The 26,480-nt window shown below is 36.5% G+C and overlaps 1 protein-coding gene across 2 annotated transcripts in view; it reads left to right on the plus strand.

Annotated features, from left to right (window-relative positions):
* Nucleotides 1-701: 701 nt before the first annotated feature.
* The window catches only part of LYRM7 (LYR motif containing 7), a 220,353-nt gene continuing 194,574 nt past the window's right edge, over nucleotides 702-26,480 (plus strand). For both annotated transcript variants that reach the window (XR_006962807.1, XM_047084211.1), the window contains exons 1-2: nucleotides 702-784; nucleotides 6,194-6,257. Coding sequence is in view for 1 of the 2 variants with exons in the window: in XM_047084211.1 (XP_046940167.1) it covers nucleotides 726-784; nucleotides 6,194-6,257 (123 nt within the window). In the remaining variant the exon portion in view is untranslated. The remainder of the gene's footprint in view (nucleotides 785-6,193; nucleotides 6,258-26,480) is intronic.

Here is a 26,480-nt window from a genome sequence, read left to right on the forward strand (position 1 = left end):
TTTTGAAATTTAGAAAACATATTACTCCCCGAAAAGCTTGGTTCACAAGACTATCATCTAGCTATAAACTCAGGAATAATTTAGTCTGAAGCTCAGAATTGAATAATGGCTTACTTGTTCTAGGAAATATCTGAAGTAATGAGTATTACTCATCTAATGGGTGGGGAGTCATAGAGAAGTGGATTTATGGTAAATAAAAAAATACATTGGTTTAATATTTTCAAAAGCATTATCCCTTTTAAAATGTTACTTTGAACAGTGTGTCTTAAAATAGACTTTTATTCACATATCCATTGATGAATAACCCAAATAAAGCAGAGTATGTGAGGCTAAAGATCCTTCACTTTATAGGGTTATACATTGTATAAATTTTCTGAATAAGAAATGCCAAATTATATTCCTTTCTGCTTGTCTGATTTTTATTACTTCTGAGTATAGTACACAAATTCATTGAAGTTTGACCTTGAAAAATTAAAAGAACATCATTTTTTATGAGCACTACCTTCACCCACAATTACAGTGGTAACTCTCTAGTCGAGGTCAAAACAAGACGTGTAACCAAAACACAAGAGGGCACAAATCCTGAAATGTCATCCTCTGTTAATACATGTATCTACACCAGTACTTTCATGTTAATCTCCCCCAGAAATGGGTGTTGTTTATCTTAGATCTGCAAATACTTACGCACTCCACTATTTCTTTCAGCCTGACTCACTGCTTCTGGAATGAGAAATGAGGAAGTCAGAACTGGTCTGCCTCACAATTGCTGTGTGGATGGAGTAAGGTAATTTTTGTGAAGGGTTATACCCCAGTGGATGCCTGCAGTCTGATGAGACAAACATTTGACAAGGAGCTCACATATTTTTGAGCACCTCCGATCTGCTGAATGCTTTCAGAGAAGAGAGAGAAAAATTTCGTATATCCTTTTTAAAAAATTTTTTTAAACTTTTATTCATTTTTGAGAGACAGAGAGAGACAGAGCATGAGCAGGGAAGGGGCAGAGAGCGGGAGACAGAGAATCTGAAACAGGCTCCAGGCTCTGAGCTGTCAGCACAGAGCCCCACACGAAGCTTGAACTCATGAACTGTGAGGTCATGACCTGAGCTGAAGTCAGACGCTCAACCGACTGAGCCACCCAGGCACCCCTCTTATATCCTTAAAGACCAACTATCCTTTTTTACTGAGGAAGCTGAAAATATAAATGGAGTGGAAGCAGAGAGCTATCATTCATTATTTGACCATCTATTACACAGGTGCTATGCATACCTCATGTTATTTAATCCCCAGAGCAATCCCACAACAATCTCATTTTCAGATGAGCCATCTGAGACCCACAGGAATTAATAGACTTCTCAGGACCCCATAAGTGGTAACTGGCATGGACTGGGGCTAGAACCCATATCCGTTTGGTTCTAAATCTCTGACCTTTTATACTACACCAAAATGAATGTAAACATGCATTTGCATTTTCTCATTTTGGCTATGTAGGGATTTTTTTCTAACAGGTCAGTTCATCAAGATGATTCCGTAGTTCAAGGAGGCACCAAGATGTTTGTTGACAGTTAGAACATGAAGAGACTACCTGAAAATAGGAACTTAATGTCCCAGAATAAAGTCCTGGCAAATTGCAACTAATAACTAACTGAGAAATCTTAGAAGCTTAACATAAGTGTAAGAATTTACTTTTTTTTCTCTAGATTATTATGGCACATCTGACATTCTTTGATATTTTACATAGTACATTATCTATTTTGTGCTCGCTAATTTGCAACACTCAGAGCTTATTATGCCTGGACCATTGCCCAGCACAAACTCGTTTTTTTGTATGCATTGGCAATGCAGAAACTATAGATATGTCTTAAAAGTACTAACAGAGATGAGTATTTCCACATCTGACTACTATTTTCAGTTTGAGTATCTAAATATGATTTATAATCTGCTAATTCAATGAATAAACCATTAATTCATAAACGATACATTTTCTGATTAGAGCAGAGAGATGCCACAGGCCTGGGGAAGTGAGTAGGATTTGAGTCTCATCCATAACTCTTTTATTTAGAACTGATTTAAAGGTTATTTAGGGCTGAGGCGCCTGGGTCGCTCAATTGGTTGGGCATCTGACTTCAGCTCAGGTCATGATCTTGGAATTCGTGGGTCCAAGCCCTGCGCGGGCTCTGTGCTGACAACTCAGAGCCTGGAGTCTGCTTCAGATTCTGTGTCTCCCTTTCTCTCTGCCCCTTGCCTGCTGGTGCTTTGTCTCTCTCTCTCAAAAGTGAATAAACATTTAAAAAAATAAATAAATAAAGTTTATTTAGGGCTAATTTGGAAATTTAAGGAGGCTTAAGGAAAGATTTTTCCTCTTCAATATTTTCCATTTAGATTGGAAATGATGTATTGAGGCAGATAAGCTTCATGTCAGAAGATGATGGGAGCAGAAAGTAAGTAGAGAAAGAAAATGAGGAGAGTAGTGGGAGAAGAAATATACCCTGACAATCAATCCTACCTCAGACTAAGGAAAAACACTTTATATGGCAGCTACATCAGACATCCCTCCACCTACCCTGACCCAAGAAAAACAAAAAGAGGAGAGAAAAATCCAAAAGAAAAAAAAAACATTATAATGCCCTCAACTTTTCTTTGCCATTCAGAAAGTGTTTCAGAGTGCCATTCAGCTGTACATTGGTGATTTTCCCCTGAGTTCCTCACTTTAGCAGCCCCCAAAAGATAGTATGTTTCTCTGTGTACATATCTAGGTCTGGGGTGGCATCTGGAAGAGGAGAATTACACTTCAGGTTTATAACCTTCTTTGCAGCTTTTCTGGAAATTAACTTAGCTTTATTTACACCTGCCTTCAAAAAATAAACACTCAAGCAGCCCTGATGGCAATAAACCAGATGGAATCAATAATTTACATATCTCCAGAGGAGTCTGTCAAGAATCAAAAGCAAAAGAAATGATTGACTATTTTACAGAAATTACTTTATGTTAACAGAGTTGAGACATCCATTCTTTGATTGAATTTAACTGATTCTATATTTGCCTTCAATTAATACTACTGAGAACCAGCACAGCATTGTTTCTTGAAAAAAGAAAGAGAAATGAGGCAGTGTGGGTGGGAAAGGAACAAAAAGAAAAAAAGGGGGGTGGACCTGGCTGGCTCAAGTGAGTGGAGCATGCAACTCTTAATTCTCAGGGTCATGAATTTGAGCCCCACACTGGGTGTAGGGATTGCTTAAAAAAAGAAAAAGAGGGGCACCTGGGTGGTTCAGTTGGTTAAGCAGCGCACTCTTGATTTCAGCTCAGGTGATGATCTCATGGTTTGGTTCCATGGGATGTAGCCCCACATCGGGCTTTGTGTTGATGGAAGAGTCTGCTTGGGATTCTCTCCCTTTCTCTCTGCCCCTCCCCCACATATGCATGCCGGCTCCTTCTATGTCTCTCTCAAAATGAATAAGTAAACTTAAAAAAAGAAAGAAAGAAAGAAAAATCAAGAAGAAAAACTTAATAGAGTAAAAAGAATTTACTCAAGATGAGTCCTTTCCTTGCCAGGAAATTTTCCAATCCCTGTGACTTAATTTCTTTGATCTATTTGCTATAAACACCCAGATAAAATAACACAGGTTCCCCCGTCGCCCCCATAAGTATATAAATATGGCCATTTAACTTCTCCATGTTGTTCTCTAAATAATGGATTTTATTCATAAACATGCCTACAACTGAGCTATTTAGAAAGGTAGTTACAGATGTGTTACGATCAGTGTTGGAAAACTATCTCCTGCTTTGCGGAAAGTATAGATCCTCATCCTCCTTCAGCAGAGTCATTGTTTCCTTTCTTTCTCTCTTCATTTCCTGTGCTTTATCAGCTTCACTCCCAAACCCTTAAGTGATGTTTCCCCAACCATAAAATCATCCTTCTCAGCAGGAGGAGGAACATGTGTCCATCCACCACTCTCATTTTCATATTGAATTTCTGTGGGTTTCTGCTATTATGCCTCCAGGTACACTCATAGGGAATAGTTCTTCATATTCAGTTATCCTATAAATTTAATCTCTGGATTTACACTATATTTTACCAAGAATCAGGACACCATTCTTTGTATTTAGGTATTTTATTGTATTTAAAGATTATTTCTTTTTCACCTACCTTTAATAAAATTCATCACATCAGTAGAGAATACAGTTGATAATAATAGTAATTTTTTTTCTTTTCCTGCCTGCATAGTTTTCTTAAAGGGAAACAGCTTCAAGACTATGTAATAGCTTTAAAAACAAACAGCTGAATTTGCAAAAGTTTGGTTTTCACATCTGTGCTTCCCTCATCACCACTATACTGATTCTAACTCTTCCCTGAATACAAACTCCAGCCATTTCTTCTTTAAGTTCACCATGTTTGATCAAGTCCACAGATCCATTTTAGGATAGTGGGTCATGAAATAAACTGAGTTTCCACTGAGTGAATAAAGTCTGTAGAGTCATAAGCCATTGACCTTAATCAGAATTCATTTGAGATATGTTTAGGTATATCATAAAATAATAAATCAGTAAATCCAAACAAGGTAGAAACAAACATAAGGGAAAGGGAACAAATTAAAAGTAGGACAGATAAAAAGCAAATAGCAAGATAGTATATTTAAACCCACTTTGAGTTGCCCCTGCATACCCACTTGAATGGTTAACATTAAAAGGACGGACAATACAAAGTGTTGGCAAAGATATGGGACGACTGAAACTCCCATTTATTGCTCGTCATAGTGCACAATGATACTTCAAGAAGGATCATTGGAGCCACTTAGAGAAGCTTGACAGTTTATTCAAATGTTGAACATATACTTACCATATGACTCACCAATTCTATCCCTTATTGTTTACCTACGAAAAATCAAAACATTTTGACAGACTTGTACTCAAATGTTTTAGCAGCTTTATTAATAAACTTTATCCCAAACTTGAGATAATCCAAATGCCGTCAGATGGTGAATGGATAAACATACTTTGACATAGTCATACATTATAATACTACTCAGCAATGTAAAGGAACCAACAATGGATACATGTAGCAACATGGATGAATGTTGGAAGTATCACGCTAAGTGAAAGAAACTGTAAAGACTACACATGGTATGATTCCATTGTATAAGCTTTTAGAAAAGACTATAGTGAAAGAACAATTAGTACCTGTTACTGGTTTGGGTGATAGGAGTGGACTGACCACAAAGGGGAACAAAGGAACTTTTCAGAGTGATGGAAATATTCCATATCATGACTGTAATGGCACTTACCATTGTATATACTTGTCAAAACTTATTTCAGTATATGCTTAATATTGTTGAATTTTGCATGTAAATTACACCTCTATAAAGCTGACAAAAAATAGTTGAGTTGGATTGTACTGATCAAAATGAGAATATATTTATTTTAAAAAAGGAGAATATATTATATATATTATGAAGAAAGAAGGAACAGTATTAGGGCCAGGGAGAGAGGGAGAGTGAGAAATAAGATATGAAAGAATATAGTCAGGACAGTAGAATGCTTTGCTTTATTGCAGTCACAAAACTGAGGCCATTTAAGAACACAGTAGTTTTGTCACATAGTATTCAGGCCTCTCAATAAAGCCTAAAATTTAGAATGTACCACTCCTGATGGGATATATTTCATAATAATGAGATAAAAATGAGAAACTATTTGGAAACAATATATATGATAATGAGACTCAGAATTAAATATGGTTCCATCTGTTTGTTTTGAAAAGATTTGGGGAGAAGTTTTGTTTTGTTTTGAGATATTAAAAAAATTTATGATTGACATACAAAAGGCTGTATATACTTAGGTTATAGATACAACTTAAAGAGTTTAGACATAAGTGTACATCATGAAATTATCAATTCCATAAACATATCCATTACCTCCAAAAGTTTCCATCCACCCTATTTATGTATTTTATTATGATAAAATACTTAACATAAGATATACCTTCTTTACAAATTTTTAAGTATGTGGGGAAGAGTTTGAGAGACATTTATATAAAAAAGTGGTGAGCCCACAAAGGGAAAGAATTTGAATCTCATGAAAAAGAATGTTATTACCCAAAAGTCAATCAAGAGAAAGTTTTATGGGTCCTAGCTTTGTTTCAAAGTCTGTGTAAGTAATTTATCATGTAATTACCTTTCTATATCATTTTTTTTCTTTTCAGTGGCATCTTCCTGGAAGAACTTTATACTGGAGAACAGTTGAAGCTCACCATTCTGGGGCCCCAGGTAGGTTTGCCCAGAACTGGAACAACCCTTATTTGCTGTTTAGTTTCCTGTCCATTCCTTACCACCCTGGAGGACTAGTACTGTCCAGAATGGGAATAGAACAAGGCATCTGCTTCTTGGCCATTAGCAGTTTTCTGTTTCCAGAGGCTTGATGGGATTCACTTGTCTTCAGAATATTACAAATGATGTATTTATAGGAGAGAGTTGGGATCATTCTGTCCTAATTTCAGGAGGGACTTCATTTTTCACACTTGGAAGCTACTCATTTGTCATGGTGAATGAGTTATTTGAGTTTTTTAGGAGATTTTATTTTCTAGAGCCTCAATATATCCACCATAATGGTATCATAAAAAGCATGTTCACTGCCTTAAAACCCTTTGGCTCCACCTATTCATTCTTCCTATTCCACCAACCCCTGGCAATCACTGTTCTTTTTACCATTTCCATAGTTTTATCTTTTCCAGAATGTCATATCGTTGGAATCATACAGGATGTAGCCTTTTCACATTGGCTTTTTTCACTTTGTAATATTCATTGAAGGTTCCACCATGTCTTTTTATGGCTTGATAGCTCATTTCATTTTGGTGCTAATATTCCACTGTCTGGATGTACTACAGTTGTGTTTTACCCATTCAGTCAAGACATCTTGATTGCCTTCCAAGTTTTGTCAGTTATTAATAAAGCTGGTATAAACATCCATGTGCGGGTTTTGGGGTGCACATGAGGCTTAAGCTCCTTCAGGTAAATACCAAGGAGCAGTTATTGGATCCTATGGAAAGAGTGTTTAGTTTTGCAAGAAACCACCCAACTGTCTTCCAAAATGACCGTATGATTTTGTGTTCTCACCAGCAATGAATGAGAGTTCCTGAATATGGTGTTTCAGTGTTCTAGACTCCAGTCATTATAATAGGGGTGTAGTGGCATCTCACTGTTGTTTAAATTTGCATTTCCCTGGTGACATATGAGGCTGAACATCTTTCATATGCTTACTTCCTACCTGTATGTCTTCTTTGATGAGATTTCTACTAAGGTCTTTGGCCTGTTTTTAAATTAGGTTGTTTGTTTTCTTATTGTTTAGTTTTAAGATTTCTTTGTATACTTTAGACAGATAGTTTTTGAACATGTACATTAATTGTCAGCTCTCTCAGTGTAATTCTTGCTATGTGGCATTGTTGGAAATAATTTAGCAAAACAACGGATTAGGAATAAATCTCTAGATTTTTCTCCCTAATAGGAATTAAAAGACTTAGGCAAATTGGTAAAAGGTGAAAAGAAAATTTTGTAAAACTGACTGGCTCAGTCAGTTAAGCTTCCGACTCAACTTCCGCTCAGGTCATGATCTCATGCTTCATGGGATAGAGCCCCACCTTGGGCTCTGCACTGACAGCACAGAGCCTACTTGGGATTCTCTCCCTCTCTTTCTGCATCTCTCTCTCTCTTTCTCAAAATAAATAAATAAACTTTTAAAAAAAGAAAAGAAAATTGGTAACACATAAGGTGATGTGACTACATGTAGAATTCTGTTTAGAGACAGATTTTAGGCATTCTTAAACCCAAATCTCCAGATAGTTTAACCTGAAGGACCTGTAGTAATCCTTTTGGCTACAGAAAACAAGCTCAGTACCTCTCAATAAGAGAGTCCCTGTGTTTATGTTTATATCTACCATCAGTGGTACAAATTAGATCTTCAGTAAATATTATGGGAATAAATGTTTTACATTATGTTGTAGTTATATATCAAAACCAAAACAAAAATTAAATGTGATGAGCTAGTGATCATTTTGAAAGAAAAATTAACTTATTTTTTAAAAACTATTTCTAAAAGGAAAGGCCAAAGTTTTTTAAAGTAGATACATCCAATAGGCATTACCTATCTATATTGCTATTTGTAAATCAGTGACTTTATCTGATCTTTGTTAAATTTGCTAGACACAGCTGTAAATTCTCTGCAAAACAAGGACATCCTTTTTTGTCAGTGTTTGAGAGTATGTATTGCTCATGTAATTTAAGCAGGGGGGTGACTGCAAATTCTGATGAAATGCCTGCTACTATGAGCCTTACAATAAGGATTTCACATCCTACCCCTTCACTTTGCACACAAGATAGCACGGCACAGTGGTGATTGCCTCTGGGATTCTAAACAGGGAGGTTTGCTCCAGAAGGTCTCGCTCGTTCACTTCCAGTGTGCAACTTTGTAAGCGTTCAGGGTAGGTGGAAACAAGGTAGTGTCCAACACATAGGAGGAAAACGATTGCTCCTGTTCAACTATAGGCTGAAGGTTCCAGAGTTCTTCCATGCTTACTCTTTGGCCTCAGGCTGGCCGGGAGTACTACTGTCAGTTTCCTGGGTATTGTTTTAGGCCTTCTGAATAAAGCCTAAATGTCTTTTCAGTCACTGGAACACTCTGCCTATGCATGAGTCCTATGCATGGTATGTCTGGTCTTTTTATTCTCTTTGTTGAAAAGCTTAACACTATAGGAGTCATAGTAGATTGCTTTGTATTTCGAAATCTTCAAACTACTTCACAACTTCAAGCCAGTGGCAGTCTGATCTATGTACTAAAAGCTAAAACAAAAACCCTATGTGTCTTGAGAGTCTTCTGTATCCCTCTCAGCTAATCACTGCTGTGTGAAATATATGTTCCCTCATGCCAATCGCTTTACCCTTCACTTGTAATTTTATAATTGTATCAGGTTAGTTTCTTCCCCTGAGTATTTCCACCTATCCTCAGAAGACAGTTTTAATACTGCAAAAGTGATTATGTTGAGCATCTGTAATAAAAAAAATCAGGAGAACAGAGCAGAAGGAAGGGGAGATAGGAATCCCATAGATCAGGATTGGAGCAGAGCATCCAGAGGGAACTGCCAGTAAGAAAGTAAAGGAATAGGATAGTAAAGGAAAGAAATAAAGTTCTGGGAAATAGAAAGTGACTGAGAGGTTGCTATGGAGTGATAAAAAAGTAGTGGAGGAATCACAACCTAGAGTACATTCTAAAGAAGTGGAGAAAGAGTGAAAGTTTGACCTCCTCCTAGCCAATTTGGATGCCTTTTATTTCTTTGTGTTGTCTGATTGCTGGGGCTAAGACTTCCAATACTATGTTGAATAACAGTGCTGAGTGGACATCCCTGTCTTGTTCCTGACCTTAGGGGAAAAGCTTCAGTTTTTCCCCATTGAGAATGATATTAGCGGTGGGTCTTTCGTATATGGCTTTTATGATTTCGAGGTATGATCCTTCTATCCCTTTCTTGGGGGTTTTTATCAAGAAAGGATGTTATATTTTGTCAGATGCTTTCTCGGCATCTAGAGAAGATCCTATGGTTTTTGTCCTTGCTTTTATTAATGTGATGAATCACACTGATTGTTTTGTGGATATTCAACCATCCCTGCATCCCAGGTATAAATCCCACTTGGTCGTGGTGAATAATTTTTTTAATGTATTGTTGGATCTGGTTGGCTAATATCTTGATTTTTTGCATCCATGTTCATCAGGGAAATTGGTCTATAGTTCTCCTTTTTAGTGGGGTCTGTGTCTGGTTTTGGAATCAAGGTAATGCTGGCTTCATAGATAGAGTTTGGAAGTTTTCCTTCCATTTCTATTTTTTGGAACAGCTTCAACAGAATAGGTATTAGCTCTTCTTTAAATGTTTGGTAGAATTCCCCTGAAAAGCCATCTGGCCCTGGACTCTTGTTTTTTGGGAGATTTTTGACTACTAATTCGATTTACCACCAAAAAAATGCTAGGACTGATTCATGAATTCAGCAAAAGTTGCAGGATATAAAATCAGTGCACAGAAATCGGTTGCATTCCTATACACCAACAATGAAGCAACAGAGAGAGAAATCAAGGAATCGATCCCATTTACAATTGCAGCAAAAACCATAAAATACCTAGGAATAAATCTAACCAAAGAGGTGAAAAATCTATGCACTAAAAACTATAGAAAGCTTATGAAAGAAATTGAAGAAGACACAAAAAAAATGGAAAAATAGTCCATGCTCCTGGATAGGAAGAACAAATATTGTTAAAATGTGAATACTACCCAAAGCAATCTACATAGTCAATGCAATCCCTATCAAAATAATACCAGCATTCTTCACAGAGCTAGTACAAACATTCCTAAATTTGTATGGAACCAGAAAAGACCCCGAAAAAAAAGGGGGGTGCCTGGGTGGCTCGGTTGGTTAAGCTTCTGACTTTAGTTCAGGTCATGATCTCAGCCCACATCAGACTCTGTGCTAACAGCTCACAGCCTGAAGCCTGCTTCATTTTCTGTGTCTCCACCTCTCTTTGCCCCTCCCATGTTCACATTCTGTCTCTCTGTGTCTCAAAAACAAACATTAAAAAAATTTTTTTAAAAAGACTCCTAATAGCCAAAGCAATCTTGAAAAAGAAAACCAAAGCAGGAGGCATCACAATCCCAGACTTCAAGCTATACCACAAAGCTGTAATCCTCAAGACAGCATGGTACTGGCATAGAGAACCCAGAAATGGACCCACAAACATATGGTCAACTAATCTTTGGCAAAACAGGAAAGAATATCCAATGGAATAAAGACAGTCTCTTCAGCATGTGGTGCTGGGAAAACTGGACAGTGACAAGCAGAAAAATGAACCTGGACCACTTTCTTACACCATACACAAAAATAAACTCAAAATGGATCAAAGACCTCAATGTAAGACAGGAAGCCATCAAAATCCTCAAGGAGAAAGCAGGCAAAAACCTCTTTGACCTCAGATGCAGCAACTTCTTACTCAACACATTTCTAGAGGCAAGGGAAATAAAAGCAAAAATTAATTATTGGAACCTCATCAAAATAAAAAGCTTCCGCACAGCATTGGAAATGATCAGCAAAGCTAAAAGGCAACCGACAGAATGGGAGAAGATATTTGCAAACGACATATCAGACAAAGGGTTAGTATCCAAAATCTATAAAGAATTTATCAAACTCAACACCAAAAAACAAATAATCCAGTGAAGAAATGGGCAAAAGAGATGAATAGACACTTCTCCAAAGAAGACATCCAAATGGCCAACCAACACTTGAAAAAATGCTCCACATCACTCATCATCAGAGAAATACGAATCAAAACCACAATGAGATACCACCTCACACCTGTCAGAATGGCTAAAATTAACAACTCAGGAAAAAACAAATGTTGAGGATATGGAGAAAGGGGAACCTCCTCTTGCATTGCTGGTGGGAATGCAAACTGGTGCAGCCACTCTGGAAAACAGTATGGAGGTTCATCAAAAAATAAAAAATAGAACTCCCTATGACCCAGCAATTGCACTGCTAGGTATTTATCCAAGGGATACAAGTATGCTGTTTCAGAGGGGCACATGCATCCCAATGTTTCTAGAAACACTATCAACAATAGCCAAAGTATGGAAAGAGCCCACATGTCCATCAATGGATGAATGGATAAAGAAGATGTGGTATATCTATACAATGGAGTATTACTGGGCAATCAGAAATAATGACATCTTGCCATTTGCAAATACGAAGATGGAACTAGAGGGTATTATGCTAAGCGAAATTAGTCAGAGAAAGACAAATATCAGATGACTTCACTCATGTGAGGACTTTAAGATACAAAACAGATGAACATAAGGGAAGGGAAGCAAAAATAATATAAAAACAGGGAGGGGGACAAAAACATAAGAGACTCTTAAGTATGGAGAACAAACAGAGGGTTACTGGAGGGGTTGTGGGGGGGGGGATGGGCTAAATGGGTAAGGGGCACCAAGGAATCTACTCCTGAAATCATTGTTGCACTATATGCTAACTAACTTGGATGTAAATTTAAAAAATAAATACAAAAATAAAAAGTAAAAGAAAAAAAAGCAAACCTCTCTAAAAGGGATCTGGGAAGAGCCAAGGGGGGGTGGGCGGGGCAGGGAAAAGAAGAGATAAAAACAAAGAGAAAGAAGATCTTATAAATTAGAACAAAATTACTGAAATAAAACATAAAAAGATCTGGGAGACAAAGTTAAAACAATTTCTAAGATTGTAAAATGAAATGAATACAAACCTATAGAGTGATGTGTAAGTTTACCAAGTTGAAAAGTTTGAAAATCCTCAATGGGACTTGATAAAATGGAAATTCGCTATTACCTCACAATTAATAAATATCCACATTATTTTAAAATGGAACTATTTTGGGACTCCTGGATGGCTCAGTCAGTTTGTTGTCCGACTTCAGCTCAGGTCATGATCTCATGGTTTGTGGATTCGAGCTCCATGTCAGGCTCTGTGCTGTGAGCACAGAACTTGCTTCAGATCCTCTGTCTGTCTCTCTCTCTCTCTCTCTCTGTTTCTGTCTCAAAAATAAATGAACATTTTTTTAATCCAAATAAATAAATAAATAAATAAAATGGAACCATTTTTGCATGTCCATAGTTTTCACTTCAGGTACCTTTGCCGCAAGCAGTTTCACTACGTGACTAATTGGCCATAAGGCAATTCCGTCTTCCAAAATAACCATTTGACAGTCAGTTTCAGTTTTACATTGATGTGGTACTCCCATTTTTATATTATGTAAATAGTAGCCCTCATAATTTTAGTTACACAGTGAAAATGTATGTGGCAAAAATGTTTGTGGCAAAGACATTTATGGCACAACTTCCTAGAACCCCATTTTTGGATTCCAGAAGGCTCTCAACTGCCCTTTCTCTAGTTAGTGGAAAGATGTTGCCCAGTTCCATAGGGCGTATACCCTGGAAATGTGGATGTTGCTTTTGGACTTCGAATAAAGTCAGCTTTGAAATATTTTTGAAATATATACTTCATAATGCCAGAAATGTTAAGCTGTATATAACTGGAAACCTAATCAATGATGTCTTCAACAAACAGCAATTTGTTTTGTTCCCCAAGCAAGAAGTCAGATGTGGGTGGTTGTAGGTATTGGTTCAACTGCTTAAAGATACTACCAAGACCCCCATGCTCTTATTGTCCTTCCCTTCTTCTATCCTTACCTGTTGCCTTTAATTCTTGCCCTTGTCATCTCTTGGAGATATCCTCACACAAATATTCTAACAAAGAAGACAGCTCTTTGTCTTCTCGGAAAGGAAACTCTTCCTCAAACTGTCTATTGTATCTCCTTAGTCAGAAATGGGCTGACTCCAGACCAGTTACTGGCAAATTAAATGAAATTCCCATGACTAACTAGACCAATTATGATTCATCCTCCTGAACTGTGGGTGGGGACTCCTTCTCCTGAGACTACTTGTTAAATGTCTGTTTATAGCGAAGAAGGGTGACCATAGAGTAGCCAACACGCTGGCACTGCCGCAGGTGTATCCTACAAAATGTTTAATTCTCGGACTGGATATGGAGGGATAATAAAAAAGTTAAGTAAAAAAAAGTTGAACCACACAAAGTAGGAAGCCAGGAAAGATAACAAAATGACCCAAAACAGAAAGAATTCCTAAGTAGAAGATATTGGAATAAACTGTGTGTTTAAATTTTGCTTACTTAAATGTATTTGTTAAGGGAAATCCTATTTAGGCCAGTTTATTGTGTTCATTCCTTTCTGGCTGAGAGTTCCATATGGCTGATGAATTAATGCCATGGAAGGAGACTAGAAAGAAAGCGCATTGTCTCAGATCCCAAGTTCTTTACTTTTCTACTCACCTCTGAACTCCTGGGAGGAATTGATGAGGTTCCATGGGGACAGCTCCTGTGTAATGTATCTCTAGCAATTTTTTTCAATTCTTCCTCAGAGGAAATCAGTGAGGTTACCTTGTTAGTTTCGCCAACAAGATTGTGACTGAGAAATCAGCAGATGCACAGAAGTTCCCATCATGCTTCTTACTTCTCTCCTGTAAGACAGGTATTTTATGCTAGACAGTCACATGGGGTGGATCTAATGACAACAGGCACACCCATTTCATAAAACACCCAAAAGACTTCAAAAAATAAACTGATGTCTGATCAGCTGTAATAGAGTGCCACTTTTCTTCTTTAAAGTGGTCTGAAGAATAATCAGAGGTGCTGCTGCCACTACTGATGAGGGAATAGAATGGCATCACTAAATATTCCTTACTTTGGAGGAGAAAATAATCTTAGATTTAGCTGACTATGTACTCTTTATGTCTGCCTCCTCTCCATATGTACATTTACCAGTCTATAGGAAGCCAGAGTTTTGTACTATGGTCATAATTCCTTTGGGCTGAAGTTAAGTTTATAAGCAAAGAACATACAAGAGATCTCTGAGGTTTTTAAAACCACTTTCTTTTATATTTTTATCCAGTATCAAGCACTCTGACTGGTATCACAGAAGGTGAGGAAAAAACAAAGGCCACCACATAAACTGTGCCAAGACCATAAATAGATGGGGAGAAATATTATTGTTTAAATGATTAATAAATGTTAAATTTGGGGGCTCATGTTCAATATACATAAGCATGTCACACTTTCTTCACTTACATAATGACTGGGAAGATAGTATTTTAGTTGTAGTTGCAGTACTGATGTCTGAAGTGAAAGAGCCAGGCTATGTGAGGGGTTCTCAAACTGTAGTGTGCATTATTAGTCTCATTTAGAGGACTTATTAAAACACAGATTGCTGGGCCCCACCCCCAGATTTATGACCACTAGATGTGACCTGGACCAGAAAATTTGCATTTTGGCAAGTTTGCTGAGGATACTTGATGCTTCGGGTCTAGGTTCCATAGTTTGGGAACCACTAGCTTACAGTAAATACTGCCTGATTGCATGACAACAAAGCGAAATGTAGCCCAGATTTTAAGTTTGTTCTTTCCCTGCTCATTCATATGTCTATTGGTTGTGAGCTTCTTGAGGCCAAAACCAATGTATTAGTCTGTGTTCTTCACCAGTGTCTACTGGGGTGCCTAGCATATAATAGACAGTGCATATTTACGGGATAACCCACCCTCCATTGGCACCCTCTGATGGCTCCACTGATGCCTGATTCAAATTCTCAAAACATTTCTATCTAAAGCAATTCCACTAACACAAAATTCTTAAAGTTTCAATTCAGAAGAATATCTCAAAGAGATCATGTCTTTGGTTCCATGGATCACTTTATGCTTTCATTGATTTGAAGACAAATAATCATTGTTACAGTTGAAGAAAAATGAAATACAACAATAAGATACGGTGTGAGTGTACATAAAAATAATAATCTTAGCTCCAAAAAGCACTATCATACCCAGGCTATTTTATAAGGTATAATGAAAAGTAATAATTTAACCTCCTATATTGCAAGCAATTTCACTTTAATATTTTTATTCATTTATGCAACTGGCATTTATTACTCTTTCAAATAAGTTATTCCTCCTTTATCCTTCTTTGGTTCCTGATAATACCTCTGTTATGGCATTTACCACACTTTATTCAAAAAAATTTTTTTCATGTATATTTTCCATAGTAGTCATGTAGTCTCTTTAAGTATATCCCCGTGGGTTAGGCTTGGTATTGGAAATATTAAAAACAAGCATCACAGAGTCATTGCCTTAAAAAACTTTCCATTTGAGAAGATGAGATAAGAATGTACATTACATACTTATTTAGAATCACGAACACTTGTAATATTCTATGTATATTTTTACTTCACTAGACATCTTAAAACTATTTGAACAGAAAAGATCCTAATCAACTTGACAGCAAGGACAGAGTATCTCATGCAGTCTTGTAAAATGTCCTATCATAGTAAATGCTCAATGAGTCGTTGTTGAATTTAATGATATAATATGACAGGCATATGGAAGGCTTCCGAGGGCAGGAACCATATTCTATCTACGTACATCTTTGGCATCTTGCACAGCGCCTTACGTATAGTTAAGAAGTTCTAATACCTGTAAGTTCTCAGGCACCTTAACTTTTTCAGCTCCAAAGTGTTGTAGCTCTATCAATGATTAATGAGTCTAAAAGAGAGAAACTCCTGGCTAGTAATCTTAAAATCAGAAGCCTTGCACTGAGGTCTGAAAATGGCACGGTGCTGTATTTAAAACAGCAACAAGAAAATCAAATAGGGAAGTTAACAGTCTCCACCGATACTAAAATAGGATGTTATAGGTGGATAAGGGAACCAAGAATTTTATCAGGTCTTTTCCTGGGCCTCGTTGCACAGGCAAAGAGTAGAATAACTAAAACAAATAAGAGTGAAGACATGAACTTCTTTCTACCCACCCCCCAAAACCAGAGGATTTGTGTGATACTGAACTGTTCATTGGCTAATGTCTCCAGAGTCATGGTTTATTAGCTTTGGCAATGTTGCTTTTTGTTTAAGTTCAGATTAGGCTGGTGTGCAAGAAGTGACGATATTGAGGAATGTTTAAAAAAAAATTCTACCTCACATTGCCAACTAACAGGGAAAAAAGATATTTCATGGCTACATCTAAGTAACTAAAAATGTGCTGACGTGTTAACACAAAAACTCCTACAGTGTATGAAGAAATGTGTTATATTCGTCATCTTACCATGGAGCCAAGATTACATAAATTTTGATATTTATAAATCATAGCACTGAAAGAAGGACCAACTATCCATATTGACTTGATTTGCTTTATTTTCTGGAACTTGTTAGTAGAGATGCAGATGAACTTGGTAACACAGTATGATTGTATAGGTTGGCATTTAGGACATCTTTTGATCTGTGCCTCTGATTTTGTGTGATTTTACACAATGTGCCCCATCCACTTCCTGAATGGTATTGCTGTACCTGTGCTTTCTGGGTGAGAATGCCTTGGACTAATGGGAAAGAGCCATGTGCGTGTTTGATGAAAAGAAGGAAAGTAGGAATTTTAAATACTTATATTCTGCAATCACATATATACCCCTAATGATACACCTTCTGTCCATTTTCTATCACACGAGACCACCTCTTTCATTGTGAAATAAACCTAAATCATAATATTGCTAGGTGAATAAGTCTGCATGCAAACATCCTATATAAACAACCATTGTACATAAGCGTGCTAGGACTTTTTAAAAATCTCACTTTATTTTTGATCCATTAAACATCCACACGTTTTCTTAGTTTTGAAAAATACTGCATAGAGGACATTTTATAGCATATAGGTTATAGAAACCCAGATTTCTGGTCATAATTTGTTTTAGTGTTTAAGAGAAATTGCAAAGCCCTACTTTTCTATCATGGGGAAGCTTGAAAACATTTTTTTACATTGAGAGGATTTCTCCTACTCTGAAATGATGTATACTGTGGAGGGTAGGGTAAATTCTCAGCAAAATGGCCTATACTGCTATTCCTACCTCCCACAGCTCATAGCAGATGTAGCTTCTTTTTTTGGTCAGTTCAGATTCAGTCTAAGAACGCTTCTCCATACATGCTCTAGGTAGCCACCATCAACTGATGAGTGGTGGCACTAAAATAAAAGCCTTTTTGGGTCACCTGCATGACTACGTGGCTAAGCCTCAGACTTCGGCTCTGGTCATGATCTTGCAGTTGCTGAATTCGAGTCTTGTGTCAGACTCTGTATGGACAGCTCAGAGCCTAGAGCCTGCTTCGGATTCTGTGTCTTCCTCTTCTCTGCCCCTCCCCTGCTTGTGCTCTCTCTCTCTCTCTCTCTCAAAAATAAATTAAAAGAAATGTTTAAAAAAAAATTTTTAAAGCCTTTTGCTCTTTGGTTCAAGGTTTCATTATCTCTCAAGAATGAAACTCAGTATCTGAGATCCAAAGATATACCTACAAACCTGGACCCCCAAGCATAACTGATAAAATTTTAAAGCACACAGATTTCCCTTTCCCTAAAAATGCAAAAACTACTTAGCAGAATTTGCAATAAGAGGAAACAAAAATTGGGGCATATTTTCCCTTTTCACACCCAACTTGAAGCTGGATTTAATTGCCACTCAACCTGGATAATGCATTGCTATTTACTTGATCATTTTCAGCAACTACAGCAAGGTCAGTATGTTGATCTGAAGGGGAAAGAAATGTAAGTAACATTAAATATCTTGTTTGTCAACATGAATATCTTCTGTATTTTTAAAAATCTTATGTTTTTACCTCATAACAGTCCTTCTCGGGAGGAATAATAAATCTCATGTTTACTGTGGAGGAAGTGAGACCCTGTGAGATTGAATTACTTGCTCAAGTCATACACCTTTAAGTGGCAAAGCTCAAATCCAAATTTACAACCGTCTACAAGAACCTTGGTTGTTTTATGAAACCTTAAAGATTTTATTTGTTCCTTTGCTTATACTCTGTAAGATTCCAAACTGAATTAACAGATTCTGAATAAGTCAACCCATAGATTAGGACTTCTGGATTCTTCCAACCATCTCCTTAAGATTTAAGTTATGCCTATATTCCTGCATTAGACTCAGAAGAAAGGAATTAAACCTGCCATTATGGTAAAAAAGTAATAATACTATATCAACATAATGCCATGTAAAATAAAAATAATGCTCAACATATTTTCTTTAAATATTGGCTATTCTGAATCTTAGACAACCATAAAAAAAAAGAAAGAATAAGATCTTGCCATTTGGTTCAAGATGGATGGACCAGGAGGGTATTATATTAAGTGACATAAGTCAGACTAAGAAAGACAAATTGCCATATGAGTGGAATCTAAAAAACAAAATGAATTAATAAATGAGGAAACAAAAGAAGAATCAGAAGTATAAAAATAGAGAACAAACTGGTGGTTGCCAGACGGGAGAGCAGTGAGGAGATGGACAAAATGGGTGAAGGGAAGTGGGCGATACAGGCTTCCAGTTATGAAATGAATAAGTCACAAGAATAAAAGGCACAGCATAGGGAATACAGTCACTGCCATTGTGATGGCATTGTATGGTGACAGAGGGTAGACAAGCTGGTAGTGAACATAGCATGAAGTTTAGAGAAGATGAATCACTTATGTTGTATACTTGAAATTAATGTCACATTGTGTATCAACTATACTCAGATTTATAATTTATAAATAAATGTTGGCTATTTTTGTTTTATGCATTTCTATCTAAATCTTAGAATTATCTTATCATTGTATATAAAATTACCTCCTGGGATTTTGATTGAAATTGCATTGAATCTATAGATCAGTTTATGGAGAAATGATATATTTACAATATTAAGATCTCTAATACATGGCCATATGTACACAGAATACATAATCTTCTATTTATTTAGGTCTTCATTGAATTCTCTCAGTAGGGGTTTTATAATTCTTTCGTTAAGTTTATTCCTTAATATTCAAGACTTTTAATGTTGTTATAAATAGTATATCTTTTAAAGTTTTATTTTCTAATTGTTTAAAAAAATCAGTATTTTATATTAGCCTTACATCCAATGTACTTCCTGAGATCACCTTTAATTCCTGATTGTAAATCTTTTGGATTTCCCACATAGAAAATATGTAATTTATGAATTATGACTACTCCTTCTTTTCAAACCCTTATAATTTTTACTTTTTCTAGCTCATATCATTTCTTAGAAACTCCAGCACAATTTTTAATGGAGGTAGTGATATCAAGCATCATGATCTCATTTCCAGTTCACAGAGAAAGCTTTTATTATTTCACCATTGTTGTTCTCTGTAGTTTTTATGTTAGTACTACTTACTACTTACTTAGTAGTACTACTTACTAGTTAGTACTACTTACTAGTCCTACTAACTAGTTTACTAACTAGTTAACTTACTAGTTAGTACTACTTACTAGGACTAATTAGTACTACTTACTAGTTTAAGAAGATTATCCTTAAAAAAAATTAAATTAAATTAAAAAAAATAAAAAATTAAAAAAAAGAAAATTATCCTTTTACTCTTAGTTTGTAAGAGGTTTTTTAAATTTGTTTAGTCATGTATATGTGTTCAGTTTTATAAGTGCTTTTTTCCATATCTATTGAATTAACATGATTAGTCTCTATCCTGTTAAGGTGATAAATTGCATTTGCTTTTTTTTTTTAAGTTTATTTACTTATTTTGAGAGAGAGTGTGTATGTGTGTGTGAGTGGGAGAGGAGCAGAGAGAGAGGGAGAGAGAATCCCAAGCAGGCTCTGTACTGTCAGTGCACAGCCCAATGCGTGACTTGATCCCACAAACGATCAGCTCATGACCAGAGCCGATATCAAGAGTCACCCACTTAACTGACCGAGCCACCCAGGTGCCCCTTCTTTTTAAGTGTTAAACCAACTTTGCATTGCTGGAGTGAATCCTGCTTGGTTATGATATGCTTTCTTTTTAAGTTTATTTATTTATTATTTGAGAGAGAGAGAGAGACAGAGAGACAGAGAGAGAATCCCAAGCAGGCTCAGCACTGTCAGTTTGGGATTAAGACCTGAGCCAAAACCAAGAGTTGGATGCATAACTGACTGAGCCACCCAGGTGACCCATGATATACTTTTTAAAATAATTTGTTATTGGGGTTGGTACCTTCTTTTTTTTTTTTAATTTTTTTTTAACGTTTATTTATTTTTGAGACAGAGAGAGACAGAGCATGAACAGGGGAGGAGCAGAGAGAGAGGGAGACACAGAATCTGAAACAGGCTCCAGGCTCTGAGCTGTCAGCACAGAGCCCCACGCAGGGCTCGAACTCATAAACCGTGAGATCATGTCCTGAGCCGAAGTCGGACGCTTAACCGACCAAGCCACCCAGGCGCCCCTGATACCTTATTTTTTTCATAATGTTTGTATTTATGCTCTTAAAATGAATGACCTTTAGTATTCTTTTCTTTTTGGACAGGTTTTTGTAACAAGATTATCTTCACTTCATGTAACAAGTTAGGAAGTATTTGTTTCTTTTCTATTCCCTGAAAAACACTATTATTTTTACATGGAAAATTTTACCAGTGAAATCATTAAACTCCATTAGTAGAGGTTTCATTTTTTTATTACAGATTCAACTTTTAAAGCAAATATAGGACAATTTAGATTTTCTGTATCTTCTTGTGTAGGGTTTGATAAGTGGACCTTTTTAAGCAATTTGTCCTTTTCATGTGAATTTTTAAATTTTATGGATAAAGTTAAAGAAAAAATCTTCTTGTGATCCTTTTAATGTTTACAGGATCTGTAATGATGCCCTCTTTTTCAATCCTGATTTTGGTAATATGTGTGTTCTTTTGTTCTCTTTTGAGGTGTTAATAGTAATATCAATTTCATTAGTCTTTTGCAAAAAAAAAAATCCTTGTGTTTTTGTTGAATTTTTCATTTGTGCATTTTTTTCTATTTTATTCATTTCTGCTCTTCGCATTATCGCCTTCCTTTCAATTTCTTTGAATCAAATTTGTTTCCTTTCAAACGTCTTCATATCAGATACTTAAATAATTGATTTTTAGGCTTTTTCTCCTCTATACACTTGGTGACATAAATTTTTTTCTAAGCATAGTATTAGCTCTACCCCACAAAAACTAATATGAAATATTCTCATCATTGTTCAGTTTAAAATATTTTCTAATTTTTATTACAATTTCCTCTTTGACCTAATAATTCTAAAGTGTGATTTAGAATTATTTTGAATAATGTAGAAGTATTTAGAAGATTTTTAGATTTTTTTTTGGTATTAATTTTAGCTTCATTCCACAATGGTCAGAACACTCTGAATTACTTCAATTATTTAAAACTGTGACAGTTTTTCCTATGGCCCAGGATATTATCGGTATTGGCAAGCTTTCCAAACATACTTGGAAATCATGTCTATTCCTTTATTATCAAGCATAATGTTTCATATATGTCAGTTGTAAAGGTCACATTTGTTAATCTTATTCAAACTTATTTTATCTTTAGCAGTGTTTGTCTTGTTCTATTACTTTCTGAGATAGATGTGCTAAAATTCCTTTTATATGTGTATTTGTCTATTTCTGATTTTAGTTCTATCAGGTTTTATTATGGTACAATTTACCTTTTGTGTTTTGAAATTTAGAATTATTACATCTTCCTGGTGGTTTGGCCCTGTTATCATTATGAAAGGATTCTTTTATTTATTTATTTCAAGAAATGCCTGTTGTTTCTTTATTTTTACAAATGCTACAACAGCTTCCTTTTGGCTTCTTAAGTTAATGTTTGTGATGTGTATATTTTGCTTGTCTGAAAAGTCTTTTAATCAAAGCTTTCAGATCATTTACAATTGATGTACTTCCTGGTATATTTTTGCTATATGTCTGTTGTCTAATAATTTGATTTCTGTTCTACCTTCACATGTTCCTTTTTTTTTAAATTTTTTTAAATGTTTATTTATTTTTGAGACAATGTGAGAGACAGAGTGCAAGCAGTGGAGGGACAGACAGAGGGAGACAGAATCTGAAGTGGGCTCCAGGCTCCAAGCTGTCAGCACAGAGCCTGACGCGGGGCTCGAACTCATGAACCGTGAGATCATGACCTGAGCTAAAGTCGGACGCTTAGCCGACTGAGCCACTCAGGCACCCCTGCAAGTTCCTTTTATGATTCCTTTTTGACTTTGCTTTTATTACATTTTTGTTAATTTCCCTCTCTTGTTATCCATTCTTTTACTATTCATTGGCTTTACATTTATTCTTTTTTCTTTTTTTTTTTTACACTAGAGGTTATACCATGAATCCTTAACTTTAGAATCGAAAATAGATAATTCATTCTTAACTTAGAACCTAATAGAAATTAATACTTTTACCGCATCCTAGAAAATACTAGAGCTTCAGATCCTTCTATCACCATTTACTACTATGACTTTAAAATTTTTTATTGTATGTAATTTTAATTCTACATATATTTTTTAAACTTTTTAAAAAAATTTTTTAATGTTTGTTTATTTTTGAGAGATAGAGCATGAGCAGGGGAGGGGCGGAGAGAGAGGGAGACACAGAATCTGAAGCAGATCCAGGCTCTGAACTGTTAGCACAGAGCCCAACATGGGGCTCAAACTCACAAACCGTGAGATCATGACCTGAGCTGAAGTCAGACACTTAACCGACTGAGCCACCCAGGTGCCCCTCTATATATATTTCTTAAATCCTACCAAATATTACTCTTGTTTTATGTGATCAATATTCCTTTAGATTTATGCATATCAGTGCCCATTCTTTTGTTCTTCATCTCTTCCTACAATTTTATATTTCCATCTTGGATCAGAACCAGTTCTCTTCTCCCTGAAGAACTCCCTTTAGTATTTCTTTTAGTACATTTCTGCTCTTGACAAGCTCTCTATTTTTTTTTTCTTTCTGGAAATGTCTTCATTCCTCCTTCACTTTTAAAAGACATTTTTGCTTTTTATTCCCCTTCTGGACTTTAGAGAAATCCCACCATATCCTGTGGCTTCCATCATTTCTGTTGAAGGAAATGTGTCTTTTATTCCGTGGCTGGTTTTAACACTGACTTAATTTTATTTTTTTAATTTTTTTTTAACGTTTATTTATTTTTGAGACAGAGAGAGACAGAGCATGAACAGGGAAGGAACAGAGAGAGAGGGAGACACAGAATCTGAAACAGGCTCCAGACTCTGAGCGGTCAGCACAGAGCCCGACGCAGGGCTTGAACTCACGGACCGTGAGATCATGACCTGAGCCGAAGTCGGACACTTAACCGACTGAGCCACCCAGGCGCCCCAACACTGACTTAATTTTTAATGTTCAGCAGTTTTATTACGAGGTACCTAAGTGGGTTTTCTTTGTTGTTATATAAGCTACTGCATGAGGCCATACTGCTTCTTAAATATCTCACTTAATGTCTTTTTACAGCTTTGGAAAAATCTCAGCCAAAGTCTCTTCACTTACTGCTCTTTCTCCATTCTCTCACTCCTCCCATGTGGACTACAATTACATCTTATTAAAAGTTTGTATCATATTCTGTATTTTTTCAAGTGTTTATTTATTTTGAGAGAGAAAGGGAACGTGAATGGAAAGGGGGAGGGGCAGAGACAGAGGGAGAGAGAGAAAATCCCAAGCAGGCACCATGCTGTCAGCACAGAGCCCAATGTGGGCTCAAACTCATGAACAGTGAGATCATGACCTGAGCTGAAATCAAGAGTCAGCTGCTTTACCCACTGATCCACTCAGGCACCCCATGTATCATACTCTATAGGTCTTCAATGCTCTGTTTTTATTTTCTTTTATCCAGTTCACAAATTTTGATATTTTCTACTGACCTTTTTCCCAGATCACACAATTTTTGTCTCGAGTTGTGTTCCATATGCCTAAACCCACTAAACTGAGTTTTAAATTTTAGTCATTGTGTTTTTCTGTTCTGCAGTTTCCATTTGAAATCTTGTAATTTATTTTCTTGAATACATTAATAACCACAATGTTCTTAAAGTCAGTGACTCATAACTCCAATATTTGGGTCAACCGTGTATCTTTTTCTATTTATCTCTTTTGTTTCTTGGCCCTGCTTCTTACTGAATGGGGTATGTTTGAATAAAATTGGGCATTGCATATACACATTTTGAGGCTCTGGATGATGTTTCTTCCTCCTGGGAAATTTATTTTATCCTCTTGCTAGTGGCAGAGGGGCATGTTATCTCAACTCATTGAGAACGCAAGCCAACTTGAAGCTCTTTTGCAGTCTTCGTATGGGTCTTCGAGTTTCTTCCCTGACCCCCAGGGTGAAGCCCTCCAAGGCTCCAACTAAGTGCCTAGGGTGCTTCCTAAGGACCTTTTTTTCTATAAGCCATGAACTCTAATATTCATATCTCCAATACTTGAGCTTATAAAAAGTTTCACTGTGCTTCTTAACTACTTTTAGCTCTGCCTGTTAGCCTTTTGCCCCACATCAGTACAAGCCTGTATGATGACTAGTGTTCCATATTGGTTACACTCTTCTGTGTCCTTATGTCCCAGGAATATTGTCTGCCTTACATGCTGGCCCCGCATCTTGCCTCCTTTAGTAGCCTCAAGCCTCAAATTCTCTCTCTCTGTTCCTGAGTTTGTTTAAAAATTCTAATGACTTCTCTTTCACCTTTGTTTCATAAGCCTGATACATGTTTCTGAGTACTGCCACATCCCCCAAGAGGAAAAGTGGCATGAAGGAAATTGTTCTTCTATCAACTTGCTTCTCATCTTTCTGCAGTGTAGACCTTCATGTCCTGGCTGATTCATTATCAGTGTGATTCCTTCAAATAGTTCATTTCTGTCTTTTGTCCAGTTTTTCTAATTATTCTCAATGGGAGCATTGGCCTTCTGCAAGCCACATCTCCAAGCCAAAAGCAGATATCTTTGTGGTTACCTTTCCTTTTATAGGCATGCTTCAGTTAACCGTTGAGTTCTGAAGAGTTTCTTGTTGATTAAATGTTCCAGATCTCAGGATTCCTAAATGCTTTTCCAGGAGTAAGAGACAATAATTTTTTATGAAACTAAGCCCTTTATTGCAGATACTACTAAGAGAGTGCACTTACGGAAATGGCAAGGGATGGAAGGAGGTCCACTGCTGCCTTGTGACATAGGCAAAGAGAGGAAGTTTGTCTTTGTAACCTCCTATCTACCTTCTCTTCTTCCCTTTACCAAACTAGCACAATGCCATCCTTTCCAAATTTGCCTTCCAGGGCATGACCCCAGTGTTCTGTCTCAAATCTCAATAGAATTTTTCCAATAAATACCAGTTACATAGATTACAATATGAGTGAGAACTCTTGCAGTCATACAATGTGGTCCTATTCCAGAGCTTTCTTCAATGTACCTTGCTTAGGTCATCCTAACACAGTGTTTCCTGCTCCAGGCTATGTTGCTTAATATCACCTCTTCCTCTCCCCTCCCCCATTTCCTTTCTGTCCTCTGCCTCTTGTTTGTCAATGACTAGAAGGTTAAATTCTATAGCTAATATATAATATAATCTTAATAGGCTAGTGTGTTACTCTTCTCGATGTAGTTTTCATTTTATATTTTTTAATGTTTATTTTTGAGAGAGAGAGAGAAAGAGCATGAGCAGGGGGAAGGCAGCGAGAGGGAGACAGGATCTGAACCAGGCTCTGCATGATGACAGTAGAGAGCCCCACGTGGGGCTGAAACTCCAGAATACGAGATCATGACCTGAGCGGGAGTCCATGGCTTAACTGACTGAGCCACCCAGGTACCCCTAGGTTTCATTACTAAAGAGTTCTGCTGGTTATTGAAAATTTTCTAGTAGAAGGGAATGACTTTCACATTATCTCATTTCAGCCTGAATTCTAGTGGGGATAATAGAGACTTGAGGTTGAATTTAGATGGTGAATATTTAATCATATTGTCAACTGGTCACATCATATATATCTAAGAACTAGCAAGAAGTTTGGTAATTATGTGTTTCATAGTTTAGCATATTTTATTTATTTCTCTTCAGTTCCTGTGGTTTAAGC

Source organism: Lynx rufus, unplaced genomic scaffold, assembly GCF_022079265.1.
Source record: "Lynx rufus isolate CCGP_SWC_20201006 ecotype Redwood Valley unplaced genomic scaffold, mLynRuf1.p SCAF_1, whole genome shotgun sequence".
Lineage (NCBI taxonomy): Eukaryota > Metazoa > Chordata > Mammalia > Carnivora > Felidae > Lynx > Lynx rufus.